At 39.7% G+C, this 14,776-nt stretch overlaps 1 protein-coding gene across 1 annotated transcript; it reads right to left on the bottom strand.

Annotated features, from left to right (window-relative positions):
- Positions 1-793: 793 nt before the first annotated feature.
- On the bottom strand, positions 794-14,272 carry gda (guanine deaminase). Its single transcript, XM_076270510.1, has 14 exons — positions 14,068-14,272; positions 13,682-13,770; positions 12,985-13,156; positions 12,542-12,629; positions 11,905-12,010; positions 10,687-10,714; positions 10,254-10,361; positions 9,477-9,584; positions 5,597-5,694; positions 5,393-5,460; positions 4,897-5,043; positions 3,771-3,889; positions 3,021-3,048; positions 794-1,702 (listed from the first exon to the last, which is right to left on the bottom strand). The coding sequence occupies exons 1-14, from the start codon at positions 14,194-14,196 to the stop codon at positions 1,629-1,631; spliced, it is 1,362 nt and encodes a 453-aa protein (XP_076126625.1). The 5' UTR covers positions 14,197-14,272; the 3' UTR covers positions 794-1,628.
- Positions 14,273-14,776: the final 504 nt, after the last annotated feature.

The raw sequence follows: 14,776 nt of genomic DNA, 5'->3' as shown, positions 1-14,776 counted from the left end.
TACTTGCACCATCCATGTTTCATCAGTTGTCTTTCTTCCCAGTGTGGTTTATTTGAGGGATCATTAATGAATGTATGTTCATATCAGTTACTAATGTCCTAATTTACCCTTATTTATTATTTTCATGATGGATTCTTACTGCGTCAAACAACAGTGTACAGTTTGACAATGCACTACCTCCCTCTTGTGGTTATTATAGCTTATTACACTACATGAGGTCACTCCTTAAAAAAAAAAAAAAAAAAGGTTTCTTTCTGAGTCATTCTTACTTTGTTGGCCATGCTTCCACATTTTGCATTTGTGTAATGATTACAGAGCCAGACTGGGTGCCAGATGGCTGTGGCCGGGCAGAGAGGGCCAGTCTTAGGCATGTCACCCACAGATGGGGCAGGTGAGACAGACAGCACTCAAGCGTGGAGAATTGGGTCAGAAATAAACACTGAGAAAGGGGTCCACATGCTGGGGGATTGGCAGACTGGTTTTATAATGTGCAGTCACATTCATTATCTCGCAATGCCCACATAAGTGTCACCCACTCTGGATCTTTATAGACTACATTATCTTTTTGTTTCAGCCCCATGGCCTTCTTAAGAATAATTTTGTATTCTTTCTTTTTTTTATCTGAAGGCCGCAGAAACATCATTAATAAAATTAAATAGTCTACTATATAGTCTACATAAGGAGCCAGGAAGTGCTTTTCTATTATTTCCTTCACCGGTGACAGGCATGTTGCGGACAGTTATTGATGTGAGTTCCTCTTTGTTTATACAGCATCACAAAAACAACAATAAAATGAGTTTACACTTCTGTTTAATTGAAAGGTACTGGTGCATTGTCCCAACACTGACACAGTAAAACAGTTTTAAGGTAACAGAAGTAGTATTAGCCTATTTGGTTTTCCATTTTCAGTCATATCAAATAAAAAATATGTGTTTTAAAGCTATTATTTATAAAGCAATTAATTAAAATATTAAACACATGGAAACAAAACACATTAAAAAATAAGAATGCCACATAGAAAAATATTGCATTATAACGATACAGCAAAAAGCACAATTTCTGAAAATGTGACATGTTATTTAAAACATGTGCACCATATCGGCATGAAATAATTTATGATCTTTTTAAATCAACCTGAGTACACAAAAGATAAAGGGTGAGCATCAACATGACTTATAAAGGGAACTGGAGATGTCCAGCTCTTGTTTGTCTCTATTCAGATATTGCAGTACCGTACTTTCCTAACTATTTCCCAACATACTTTCAACTTACAACTACTTTCCCAAATTTCCCAACTACAGTATTAGCCAAGGTTTATAGATTGATGTTGCAAAATATCTTCAGTTATGAGGTTAACACATGGAGGCCATTAATATGGTATTAATATGGTTTCGTTACGGCATGCTTCCCTTCACATTAATAATGTTAACAGCTGTAGGTAATGTTTCTTTAATATGAACCACTCAAAGTACAAGACCTTACAGTCACCGCTTGGAGTGTTACAAGATCTTTACTGGCTTCACTCTGAACATTTTCAAAATATTTCCTGTAATTGATTTCCTGTTTGATGTAACAAAACAGACACAGCTAAGGCCACTTCCGAAAACAGATAAAGTGCAGCTCCATTATTATGAAGCTTTGTCTGCAAATGGAACAACCCTCCTGCCAGCCACATACACTTCACGAATGTTGCGATCGTCACCTGTCAGTGTTAAAAAAACACTTAGTTTTAGCATTAACAAAAGGACAAAGAGAGATAATAATAAGTGGTCAAGGAGACCTCAAAAGGAGCACAAAGAGCAGATTATTACACTTCATTATACAACAGTTAGGTCCGGTCGAGATATTTATTAATTTTTGATTGGACTTTTTACTGCTAGCAGAGCCTGTCTACTTATTAGACATTCTCTACTGCTAGTAATCACTTCGCGAATGATACATTGTAACTGTTAAAACTACACCAACATTCCATTCATTTATAAAAAGTGTCAGCTCCTGATGCAAAGGCCATATCTACGTACCTACGGCCGAATTACAGCCGTGGCAATATTGTTGCACATTCCCACTCGTGTCATATTGCTTAATTAACAGTTTTATTTGATTTGATTTGATTTGAATTTATTTCAAATGTGCCAGATGGAAACATATGTGCCATCAATTGGCAGAAAAAATAAATAAATAAAATGATCTATTTTTAAACACATTTGAAAGTGAGTAGGAAGAAGTGAACACCTATTTACTCCCCCCCCCATCATTAAATCCTACATCTAAAAAGTACCTGTTTCCTTTCGTTAAATTAAACATGAATTAAGACAATTTATACCTATATAAATAATATGATCAAAGTTGTCCACTTGGAAGCACAAAACATATTTCCTAACGAAGTACATATATACAGTACATAAAATATATTGTATACCTACATAATGACGTAAGTACATACGTCCAAATACACATGCATTCATATGTACATTATACACGTATACACAGCCACATCACCACCACCATTTATCATGGGAGTGGCATCATGCCACTGTAGCAACACCACTACCCCAGATTATCAGCCACAAAATGTGAGGTGCACAGATATGACTGGAGAGTTAGTATATCTGGGCACTAGCTGACTTGAAGTCGGCAAACCAGTTTCCTGTTCATTGCCATCGCTGTCAACAAGCACCTGAAGAGGAGTAAATGTGTGCTCACTGAAAATCCATCTCTCCTTATTTTGTGCAGCCTCTGCATGTAGGCTGGCATTTTTAGGAAAAAGTGGAAGCTAAAATAGTGAACTATAATAACGACTGAACAGAGTGGCACAGCAGTGTCCTTTAGAGCCACCCACAGACATTAAGACTCGTGTACATTGTATTTCTTACGTTTTGGTATAACTAAAGCACTCATCTTCAGGTGCTTGTTGACAGCCATGTCAACTACCAGGAAACTGGTTTGCTAACTTCAAGTAAGCTAGTGCACAGAGCCCTTATAGGGCAGGTGGGAGGTTTAATAATAATAAATACACTCACCTAGATTCAGGAACTTCTCCAGAAGGACCTTTTGAAATCACAAAGATTGCAAACATTACTCACAAATACAACAAAAACACACGAAGCACTGATTTCATGTCAAATGTTGAAAGTTGGTTTGTAAGCACATGTATGTAAATTTCAGTACAGAGACATATAAGGGCCTGTATAGTTGCAGAAACACCAAAATATGTAGCCTAGGTTACAAACTTAGCATGCCTCTGCATTGATATTCCTGAGCTGTCAAAGAGACTACAGAACCATCACCACACGTTTCCGCTAATTAAGCTACTATGACAGGTAAGGAGGTAGCCTGTTAGTGCTTAGTTGCTGTTCAAATGCCTACTAGCGCTGTGAATCAAAACACTCCAAGAAAAGGCATAGCCTATGTAACATGTTTAAATTGGTTTGGTCATTTTGTTTTAAAATCAAAGCATTGGTTGTCACCAGTTTAGCACATATCGGATCAAACTCAACCTAACCCTACATGTGAGAAGCATCTCCGCACTTAAACTCATTAAGTCATACTTGAGAGCAATGATGGATGACAGGTTGAACAGCTTGGGAGTTCTAAGTGTGGAAGATAAATAAACACGCTTTTTCACCTCAAACGCAAGTAGGGTAATATGGGGACTCAGGTCCTGTCTATGATGACACTCACAGACACTTGGTCTGGTTTTGGTCAAAAAGTCAACTGAAATTGAACACCTGAAAGTGAAAATAGTGTCTAAGGTATTATCCGGATCTTACCTTAGTAGGCTCTGGACCACAGATGTCCATTGGCCCCTCAGGCACACATACATTCACCAACAGGGCGTCAAAGTCCTTCCCCACCTCAAAGTTCCCCGTCTCAGAGTCCAGTGACAGGGCTGGAGACAAAAAGAGAAAAGGTCAGACTGTGAGGTCCTTATCTCTCTTATTCCTTGACTTGAGGACATTTGTGGATGGAAAACATAATCGCACCAAAGTTAACTCAGTTAATGGCTAAGCCATCACTCAAATGACTCCGCTGGTGAAATCAATTGGAAAATCTATGGAGTTTTCAAACAGGGTAGCTTGCTACAGTGCTGCTAATGTACAGCTAACAACATTATGTTTAACAGCAACTGCAGATACTCATGTAGAAAAGGTCTGTAAAATAGCCCTGCTTGCAGTTTAGGCCATCATTTCATTTCAGTATTATGCAAGCTCTTTTCCACAGATCAATCGTCTGTTATCGATCTGCAAGTAGTATTATACCCTGAACAAGGAACGCATGCCACTACATGTGGCCATTTTTAAGCTGTCCATTTAGGACACTTTAATTGAAGGAGTGCCTTGGAGTGGAGACTTTTCTTCTGTCCTTTTTTCTTTTGACTGTTTTAGCTTGACACCAAAGAGCACAAAACTAAAACAAACAGTTCAGACTAAAATGTTTTAGGGTTGAGCACGCTGACAACTTATCATCTCAAACAGATTTGCAAGCATTGCGCATGAAAGCTGCGACTGCAATGCCCTTAACAGAGCTTTTCCATATGGGCAAGATCGCTACAAATATCTTCAGTCAACTGATTTTTAGACAGTCCGGACAGAGTGTTTTTGAGGTCATGAGTGCAATAAAAAAGGATCAATGCACACTGACAGGAGCACCTGAAGGTTTCTCATCTCAGTTGCAGAATAAACAGACATAACACCATGGTGTATGCTTACACTGTAGTCATTAGCCACATTCTCTAACAAGAAATACTTATCTTGCTGTACCAGTTTACTGAGACCAATGAGACTAACCACTGAGAATTCATCTGTAGATCACACCACTGTGCTTTCTGTTTTATTTCCACAAATCATCATAATGAATAAAGAGAAAAACAGTGTCCGAATACTGTAGCTGCCTTACCTTGGCTTCCTCCTAGCGTGGCCAGTCTGAAGACCTCCTCGAAGGTCAAGGTCTGGTGGCTGGGATTTTGGATGGTGAGAGCTTTAGATGTCATCAGCGTTCTCCGAATAGCATTAAGAATAGAGGGTGAGTAGCCCCCACCCACATCTGTACAGATTTAAATATGCAGTGCTGCTTATTTGAATTATAATCACTGGGCTATAAAAACGGCGATGATGTTGCTGAAATAGCCCCTCCCAATTTGAATGTTGTGTGCTTGGTTTTGACTATGGGACTTCCCCTGAATGGTAGGACAGGCAGGGATACGAGTATCTTTAATTTCCATAAATGTTGAACACTGGTTAATCAAGTAAGTCTTCAACCAAGATTGCACATGGTAAAACAAAGGTAATACATTAGTTTATACGGAACTTGAGTAGTATTACAACAGGTAAACATAATCGTTACGAAAAAATAGAGAACTTGAAATTTTACACTTTAAAAAATCTTACTCTACCTGTGCCCAGTCCGACTTTTACTTTATGGTTAAGAGCATTGCGAACATCCAGCATACCACTGCAGAGCCTATGAGACAGAAAGACAAAGAAAGAAAACAAAAGCTTAACTCAAGACACGTTCAATGTTATTATGATTATTAAAGACAAAGCGATGGACCACCATGGCAAAAGAGAGAGAAGCAATTGAGAAAGAGGACACTCACGAGATGTTGCTGTTGGGACAGTGGGAGATGGAGGCTCCAGTGTCATGGAACACCTGAAGCTCTGCATCGGACAGGTAGCAGCCATGAGCCATCACAGTCTTTAAAACAAACAAACAAACATCAGTGGTGAACTGTACAGGCAAGGCAAATTACGGGTTTGGGCATCACTAACAAATACCGATGCACTGGCCATTCCCTCACAATAACAGACACTCAACTACAGTAACAGACACTTCATTATCTTCCCTTTGTAAAGGAACATTATGGAGTTTTGGTCTGAACATAGTAAGCTGTCTAAAAGCACACAATACTAAACAGTGCATAGCCTGGACGGCTAGTGGGAATAACAGGTGTGTGATACGATGTCCTTCACATGGCAAAACGTGTTACTTTACTGAATGAATGATGAAATAATTTCCTCATTTCATTAAATGTCACCATTCTGAGGAAAGATCTAGATGTTCCACTTTATTGATTACTTAAGTCACTAACTGAGCTCTCACAACCTTGCAGTCATGACATTTTGAATCTTCAGCTATCCTTGCAGGCAAGACATTTTGAATCTTCAGCTATCCTTATTCTTCTTTAACAACAGCAACAACTAGAAAAGCAATTCCAAGGAATTACACAAGGGGATGCAATTTGCTGGCTAGGGTGTTGGTGGGGCTATTGAGCTTGCTTCTAGCTGGTTGGTAGGGTAATTGTGATACCTGCAAAGGTGCTTTTGGAGTAACCAAATTTGAATCTTGTGTGACAAGGCGTTCTTGACATATCACACTCAAGGTGTTTTTAAACTTGACATTTGACCTTCAACCTCCAACATCAACTAACGTAATCTTTGAGTCCATACAAACACTCGTACCAAGTTTGAAGCATGTACGTCAAGCCATTCTGGAGCTACAATGCTGAATGCATGAGATATGGCTGGGACTTTTGACACACAGGAAACACTTCCGGATGTGTAGTTCAGGGAGAGCCAGATTGTATGCTTAGAAGCTGAGACTAGGGTTGGGTATCGTTTGGGTTTTATTATTTAAATTTTCTGAACAAGTTAATGATAGTTTTCATTTCAAGTGTTTCAATTACAAAATAGTATTTTGTATTTGAAATATGTATTTTAAATACATGTATTAGAATTACTGCCCATCCCTGGCAACATGGTAAAAAGATGAAAATGACTTGATTTTACTTCCAATTCATTTTACATTCTCCAAGGTATTAACATTAACATTTTTCATAACTCCATGTAGGACGTTTCTGTACATAAATGTAAGCACTGTGGCAGTAGTAATGTAATATTTAGAACATGTAGGCTACTCTTGTACTCTTGATACTTTTAAATTACATTCTTGATTTTAAAAACAAGTACTTCAGTACTTTTACTTAAGTAGACATCTGACTGTTGTACTTTTACTTGTAGCCTACTTGAGTAAAATTTAGCAAAGGGTATCTGTACTTTTACTCAAGTAATGAAACTGTGTACTCTGTCCGCCTCTGCCCACTGCTAGATTTTGACAGGAGCTCGCGATATCGCTTTAAAGTAAGCTACTTGGGCTCACGCAAGCTGTCAAACACTGTCCACTCGCCTATGTGGTGCACCCCTCTGATTTATACATCCAGTGTTATCATAGCTAACTGTATCTGGATGTGTTGCTATCAGAGCAAGACGTTAGAGATGGCGCATGACATGCAGTGATGTCTCGTATAAAAAAATAAAATAAAAAAACGCTATTTAAGCACCGAAATGAGGCACCGAAATCCACGTTGTTATTCTATGCAGTTACTACCGTTTGCGTCGGCACCGGTGCCATATTAGAACCGTGTTTCGGTGCCCAACCCTAGCTGAGACAGACATCCCTCACAGGTGACACCTGTGCCAGTGTTCTGATAAGCCTGGGAACTGCTCTGAAAACTACTTAACGAGCGCAGCTGGCTCTATTATGACATCACAGGCCTCCATTCAAGTCTATGGGAGAAAAATACACGTTTAATTACAAATATCTCAAAAAGTATAAACTTCTCAAAAATGAAAAATAGGATAGGACGGTAAAGCCTGGGAAGATCTACGGAACGGTGTTTCAACCAAGTTTGTACGTTAAGCAGTTCAGGCTGAATAGCGCACGCAAAAAGTAAAAAGAAGAAGAAGAAGAAGAAGAAGAAGAAGCCACCAGATTTCAATAGAGGGGATGCATCCCCTCTAACAACAACAACAAAGCAACAATCACATCAGCTTTTTCACATCGGCTGAGTATCAGCTGTAATAAATCATTAACTAGTGTAAAAAGTGTTCAAAAACTCAGCTATGATTTCACTTCATCACAAAATGGTCAACGCTGATATCTCCAAGTCCGAAGAGGTGTATAAATGATCAACCTGTACTAAAGTAAACATATGATCTGGAAAGGGGCTAGAGCAGTGTTTCTCAAACTTTTTCAGACCAAGGACCACTTAACCAATAAATAGAAACTTCATGGACTACCTAGCTAAAAAATAAAAAAAACAGTAGACCTACTTCAACAGTATATTACACAATAGACATACTCACTGAACAACCTTGCTTATTATCTTGGCACCTTGCTTATTGTGTCAGGACTCATATGATTTAAACTGGCATAGCTTACACAGTGTTGCAGAACTGTTTGGATTTACATACAAGTTGGTTCAATATTGCAAACAACTCATCTATATTATATTTTACCACGTCTGCCCGCGGACCACTTGGTATAGCTTGCGGACCACCAGTGGTCCCCGGACCACACTTTGAGAAACACTGGGCTAGAGTAAACCTACAGTCGGGCTAGCTCACATGCCTCACAACCTAGAACAACAAACCAAGCATAAGGTAGTTACACTGACATCACCAGCAGACTTCAAACCTTGGACTTAATGCACTATGGTCATGTTAAACCAACAGAAATGTTTTAACAGCAAAAATTCAGTTTCACTAGGTCTGAGTTGTACTCTATCTAGGATCTAGGATAAAATGACCATTCTTTGCCCACTACATTGAGCCTTTATACCCACATTGTATCGGCTTCAATAGAATATGATCCACTAAAGCCACCTACACACATACCCTGTAATCACTAAGGTCAGTTTACAGAGCGATGAATGGGACGTAGATTTCAGGTGACACTGAGGCCCTGATCTTATGTACACAGAAATATCTGTGTAAACAGTGTGTAAACAGAACAATGTAAAACAGAAACTCTGTGCCTTGCTGCATATTCCGTGGAATGTAATGGTATCTTCTGTTATAATAATATAATACATGGTAATAAGATATCAACAAACAGCGACATAATGCAGAGCAGTAGTTCTACTCCACTTTGAAAAAATACTCTTGTGCACGTAGCAGGTTGGGAAGTGGCTAACATCAACGTGAAAGTAATACATTACAAAGGCAAACAAAAAGGGAAGATTGCTTTTGACATGAAGTATAATGAAGAAAGCTGGTGCTCTGAAAACTGATTCTGTTCTATCTGAAAGTTTCTCTTATTGACACATTTAACTGCAATTTGGATACGGCTACTTTTAAATGACGGACATTTTTCACCACAAAACAAACGTGCTGTTTCCATACATATGCCGGAATACTTAATCAATTGCTATTAACAGTCCTCCCGCACTTTTCCCTTGACCTTCCCATAAATGCATATGCATGCTTTCATCCATGCCTGTTTGTACATAGAATGCCATGTTTTAATGTGCAAATAATGTCAGAAAAATGTCTTTGTACATGAGGGCCTAAAAGTCTTAAAGCTGGGACTGAGCGCTGACACACTGCGACAGTTAGGCCGTCTAATTGCGAGACGTGGCGTAATAAACGATTACGAACGAGAACGAAAGAGTGGACCACACCTTCGCTCCCCAAACCTACCTTATCAGTGAGAAGGTTGTGTTTTAGGTAAACATCAGTGTAGGACTTCAAATCTGGGAACAGCTTCTTCACCATCTCACACTCCTCCTTGTTCTCACTGATGTGGCTCTGTGAAGAGCAGCTTAATTCAGTAAATGTGCATATATCTTCCTGACGTTACAGAATTTATGGTGTTCTTGCCAGTATTAAGCACCTCCTGATCCATGCATACATGAGGACTACAAAAAGTCAATTGATGTCAAAATAAAAGTAAAGATACATTCAGGCTCAGATTGATTTATAGTAAATGAAAGGCTACGCATTTCAGTATAAGTATAAGTATATATACTCTTTTGATCCCGTGAGGGAAATTTGGTTTCTGTATTTATCCCAATCCGTGAATTAGTGAAACACACACAGCACACAGTGAGGTGAAGCACACACTAATACCGGCACAGTGAGCTGCCTGCTTCAACAGCGGCACTCGGGGAGCAGTGAGGGGTTCGGTGCCTTGCTCAAGGGCACTTCAGCCTTGGCCCACTGGTCGGGGCTCGAACCGGCAACCCTCCGGTTACAAGTCCAGAGTGCTAACCAGTGGGCCACGGATCTGTGCCAAAACGTAATGGGTTTGTCTTCCTGGTCCATGATACAATTGTAATAGCAACAGAAAGAGTACAAGACATTTGACTGTGACTATTTGCTGTCTTTTTCTTTCATTGATGATACAGGCTTAGATGCACTTCATTCTCTTGGGCTTGGAATGGTATATGTGAGAGTCTGGGACTATCTGCCCCTCACCTGGATGTGAAGGTCGTTGTTCTTAGCGATGTCCCCCAATTCACGAAGAAGACCAGAAGAGCAGGATATGGCAAAGCGAGGGGTCACAATAGGTCTAACATGGGGATACTGTAAAAAAAAAAAAAAACAATTATGTGTGTCCGTGCTGAACAAAATGTACCCCATTCTTCCATATATTGATTCTCAAGCACTAAGAGAAAGTGGAATAGATCATTAGGTCCAATATTCCAATATGTGGTTTAATATTCTGCATTTCTCATTAGTAGGTCACTTTGACAATAAAAGTATGCTCCTACTTCATGACCCTGTGATATCTGTCCCAACCATGGATAATGTTTTAAAATGTTGCCAAATTTAAGCCTATGTTAGGCTATTTAAGGCAGCCTACACATCTATTCATTTTAATGCAGATGATTATAATCTTGGACTTTACCTTCTTTTCCATGAGCTTCTGGATGAAACTGAAAAAAGAAAACTGATTATCATATAGCATACAGTTCACTTTAGTAATTATTACCTTCACCAAGGAATATTTTCCAACAGATTTTGTAGATTATTGAGGAGACGTTACAGCATTTATGGTAGTATTAAGCACCTCCTGATCCATGCATACATGAGGACTACAAAAAGTCAATTGATGTTAAAATAAAAGTAAAGATACGTTCAGGCTCAGATTGAATTATAGTAAATGAAAGGCTACGCATTTCAGTATAAGTATAAGTATATATACTCTTTTGATCCCGTGAGGGAAAGTTGGTCTCTATATTTATCCCAATCCGTGAATTAGTAAAACACACAGTGAGGTGAAGCACACACTAATACCGGCACAGTGAGCTGCCTGCTTCAACAGCGGCACTCGGGGAGCAGTGAGGGGTTCGGTGCCTTGCTCAAGGGCACTTCAGCCTTGAACCGGCAACCTCCGGTTACAAGTCCAGAGTGCTAACCAGTGGGCCACGGCTGCCCCACGTGTGGGATCTGTGCCAAAATGTAATGGGTTTGTCTTTGGCCCATGTCACACGTTTCTAGCAATTAAAAAAAAAAAAGGTAAAATCTACTCATGAACATTTGGCCAATAGTTGTTCCGTAATCCTACTAACAAACAAAACAAATAACCAACCGACAAACAGACGGGTGAAAACATAACTGTGTTTACTGTTAATTAACTATGACTGTGACTTGGATCGTAATAAAACGATTATATTTTCATGACTACATCAGAATATGAATATGTAATTGCATTGAATACATATTTCTTATTACATTTTGAACATCATGTAGGCTAAGACACCACTTAGAGTCATTTAGGCGTCCTGCGTGTTGAATCAGTACCACGATTTAATGGTATGGTCCTTGACCTATATACTGCTAAAAAAAACAACCAAGCACCAAAGAGACAGGGTTGAAGTGTGCTTTTCTGGTTTAGCCTGTCACTCTGAGTCTGCAAGTGAGTCTGAAGACAGGAAAAACATAACGTGCTGTCAGAACCAGAGGTCCAATTACTATAGCAACGTTTAAGAATATAGACAGATTCTTTATGACTGCTTTAACTGCATTTGATCACTGATTGACTTTTACTGTAAAGTTCACAACGACAAATGCCTTTGAGTAACAATTTAAAATAAACTTGGGCAGTTCTCTCTGAATTAATTACCGTTTTGTCTCCCCACTGGACTCCTCTGTTTTCTCCTTGTAATCATTAACGGCATCGTTACGGTCCATACACACCTTGCCAACCAGTGCTCTCTGCCCAAGTTTATCTTAGAACACACACACACACACACACACACACAGAGAGAGAAAGAGAGAGAGAGAGAGAGAGACTCAGTAATGTTACTGAAGCTGCCAATTCTTATTCAAGTCATCAGTCAATTTTTAGCCTGTTGTGAAAATGGTATATTACCACACACACAGCCCAGCCCATGCCCTCATTCTGTCACGGAACCTGAGAACTTTAAGCCCTGATGAATGCATATGTCATCAGTGTACAGACTTGGTGACCGGATGGACCGGAATAGGACTGGTGTGAGTTGAGAACATTTTTACCAGATCACTAATTAAAGCTCTAGAGTTGGTTCTGACCAACACATTTGATTTAAGCACAAGTGTGTGTGTGTGTGTGTGTGTGTGTGTGTGTGTGTGTGTGTGTGTGTGTGTGTGTGTGTGTGTGTGTGTGTGTGTGTATGAACACATTGTAACTGCACAAGTGTTTGGGTGATTGAGTGTGGGTGCGGCTGTATTCTTTAACACATCATGTCCATGCATTGTGTGGACTCCCTTCTATAACTCACTTGCAATTTCACCGAGCAGTAGAGATGCATCGGTGTGTATGGTGGCAAAGTAGCAGGCTGTTGTGGTACCATTTCTGAGAGTTCTTCTCTAGGAACCAAATACACAAAACAAATGTAAATAGCAATAACCGAAAGAAAGAAATGTATGCAAGCTACCCAAAAAGGCTAGAACAAAGAGCAACTATACATAACCTTTAAGGCCAGTTCATTTGGAAGTAGATTTATGAGGGTGGAAGTTCAGATTGCATCATCCATACTGACACTGTTCCAAGAATGAAGGACTACTGATACTATTGACTACTAGATTCTGAACAAATGCCATTGGAAAGTCAATGTTCAGGCTTGACATTTTAAAAAAAAAAGAACATGCTGCATCTTTAAACTACACAGTCAATCTAAAAGAAGCCAAAACAGTTTCTGCCGTCACCCCCTATATAACCTACCACAACTTTGTTGTAGACCTTGTCTGCAAACTTCAGGTCTTTATACTGGGACTCCACAGGGAATGTGTATGTATTGAGCCATTGCAGAAGAGGCAGGTCCAGAGCAGTGCCTGAGTAGCTGTACTGTGATGCATGGATGTGTGAATCCACCAGTCCTGGCATGATGAACTCACTATCCAAAGAAATGGTCACAATAAATCATCAGGCAGTGATATTACAAGAAATTACTTATTAGTTCATATAGGGAAACTCTGAGTGACGCTGCTAATTGGTCGTGACGTTAACCAATCAGTCTCTCGTTTCTATTGCCGGGGTATTTTATATATCCACGGTCCTATGTCACCGGTCCGAGGCTCACGGCAGCGCTAAATTGATCCTTCCTCCTCCCCAGCTCCACCTGTCTCCCCCGCTCCACCTGATCTGCGGATAGGGGGGTCTTTTTGATTCCGATCTGTACTTGCTATAGCTATGTTCTCACGCAGTAGCATTCTTCACCGAAATTTTTATTACTCATGCAGCTTCGTTTATGCAGCACTGCAGTAGCGTCTTGAGCAGATATAGGCCTCCGTGACTAAGCATAGGCTGCTACTTTGTACTCAATACATGCATCCTCTGTGAGTTTCTCGTATGAAATAAATAAGATATCAAACATGACATCTTCTACCAGAAAACACGTTAGAAGAACAATTGGACTTACTGCGGCTCCAGCTGTCTAACATCTTTGTCTAGAAATCCCCATTTGTCTGAAAGGCTTTTCACATCTTCACCCTTTTCAATGAAGACAATCTGATAGAAAGGGAAAACAATGCGTAGTAGTTCAAGTTTAACTGAAAAAGTGCTACATATAGTGAAAAACGGAATTATTTGTATTATTAAGTGTAAACAGATTTAAGTCACATGCATTGTTTAAGTTTTAGTCGAATGGTTAACAGACGGGTTTCCTTTAAGTGTACCAGAATGATATATTATCTCACAAAATTAGGCTATATTTAATTTGTGACATCGTTATGTTGTTAAAGCTCTGAGAATATTCGATGAGTGAATAAAAGCATGTTTCAAACATATTTTCTCGAAATTGCAAACCTTTCCCTTCTTGTCCACTCCTAAAACAGTATTATCCAGTACTTCAAGAGGATCTTCGAGGGTTGAGTGCACAAATGTTCCTCTGAAGACGTGCGCAACGCACACGGTGGTTTCCTTAGATGGCTCCATAACTGTAAAGTGATGCACTTTTCTATGCGCAGTGAGTTGCCGACTTTATACCTGACGGTCTTATGACTCTTCCGGTGGGCGGTGTGGATTACGCAATTATTACCGCGCATAAACACAGACTGCACCTGCTGATTCTAACGGGATTTGAGAAGTGGTAGTGTGTCCCAGGAGAGAATTGGCGAGCTTCACATCATGGTTCGTCATGGAGACGCTCGTTGACTACAGCAGGCGCTACCAGAGAGGTATTACGCAGTCCTCGAAAACTTGGCTAGCCTGCTTACTGCTGAGAGAAAAAGCCAGAGAAAATATAAGCCTTCACCAAATTCAGAGTTGTGCTTCTGGAGCTGATTGTGATCTTCACGCGATGTTTTTTTTTCTGTGATAGGCTATATGCCAATTCAGTGCTACAGCCTACTTTTCAGAGTTGTTTGGTTTGAGTAGAATAATAGGCTCCAAGTTAAACGAGTTAAGTGTTTTCAAAAGTTTTCCTGTATTCTTGTTTTGCACCGTAAAGAAAATGACTTGGAGCCCTGGAGGCGTCATTGCAGGATTATTTTTTTCTATATCGTGAGACTCTGCG

Source organism: Alosa pseudoharengus, unplaced genomic scaffold (assembly GCF_046254945.1).
Source record: "Alosa pseudoharengus isolate Yale_2024_CS ecotype anadromous, Long Island Sound unplaced genomic scaffold, YU_APseudo_1.1 YU_APseudo_1.1_scf_6, whole genome shotgun sequence".
In the NCBI taxonomy this organism is placed as follows: Eukaryota; Metazoa; Chordata; class Actinopteri; order Clupeiformes; family Clupeidae; genus Alosa; species Alosa pseudoharengus.
Note: the sequence above shows the minus strand (reverse complement) of the source record. Positions and strands in the feature narration are given on the sequence as shown.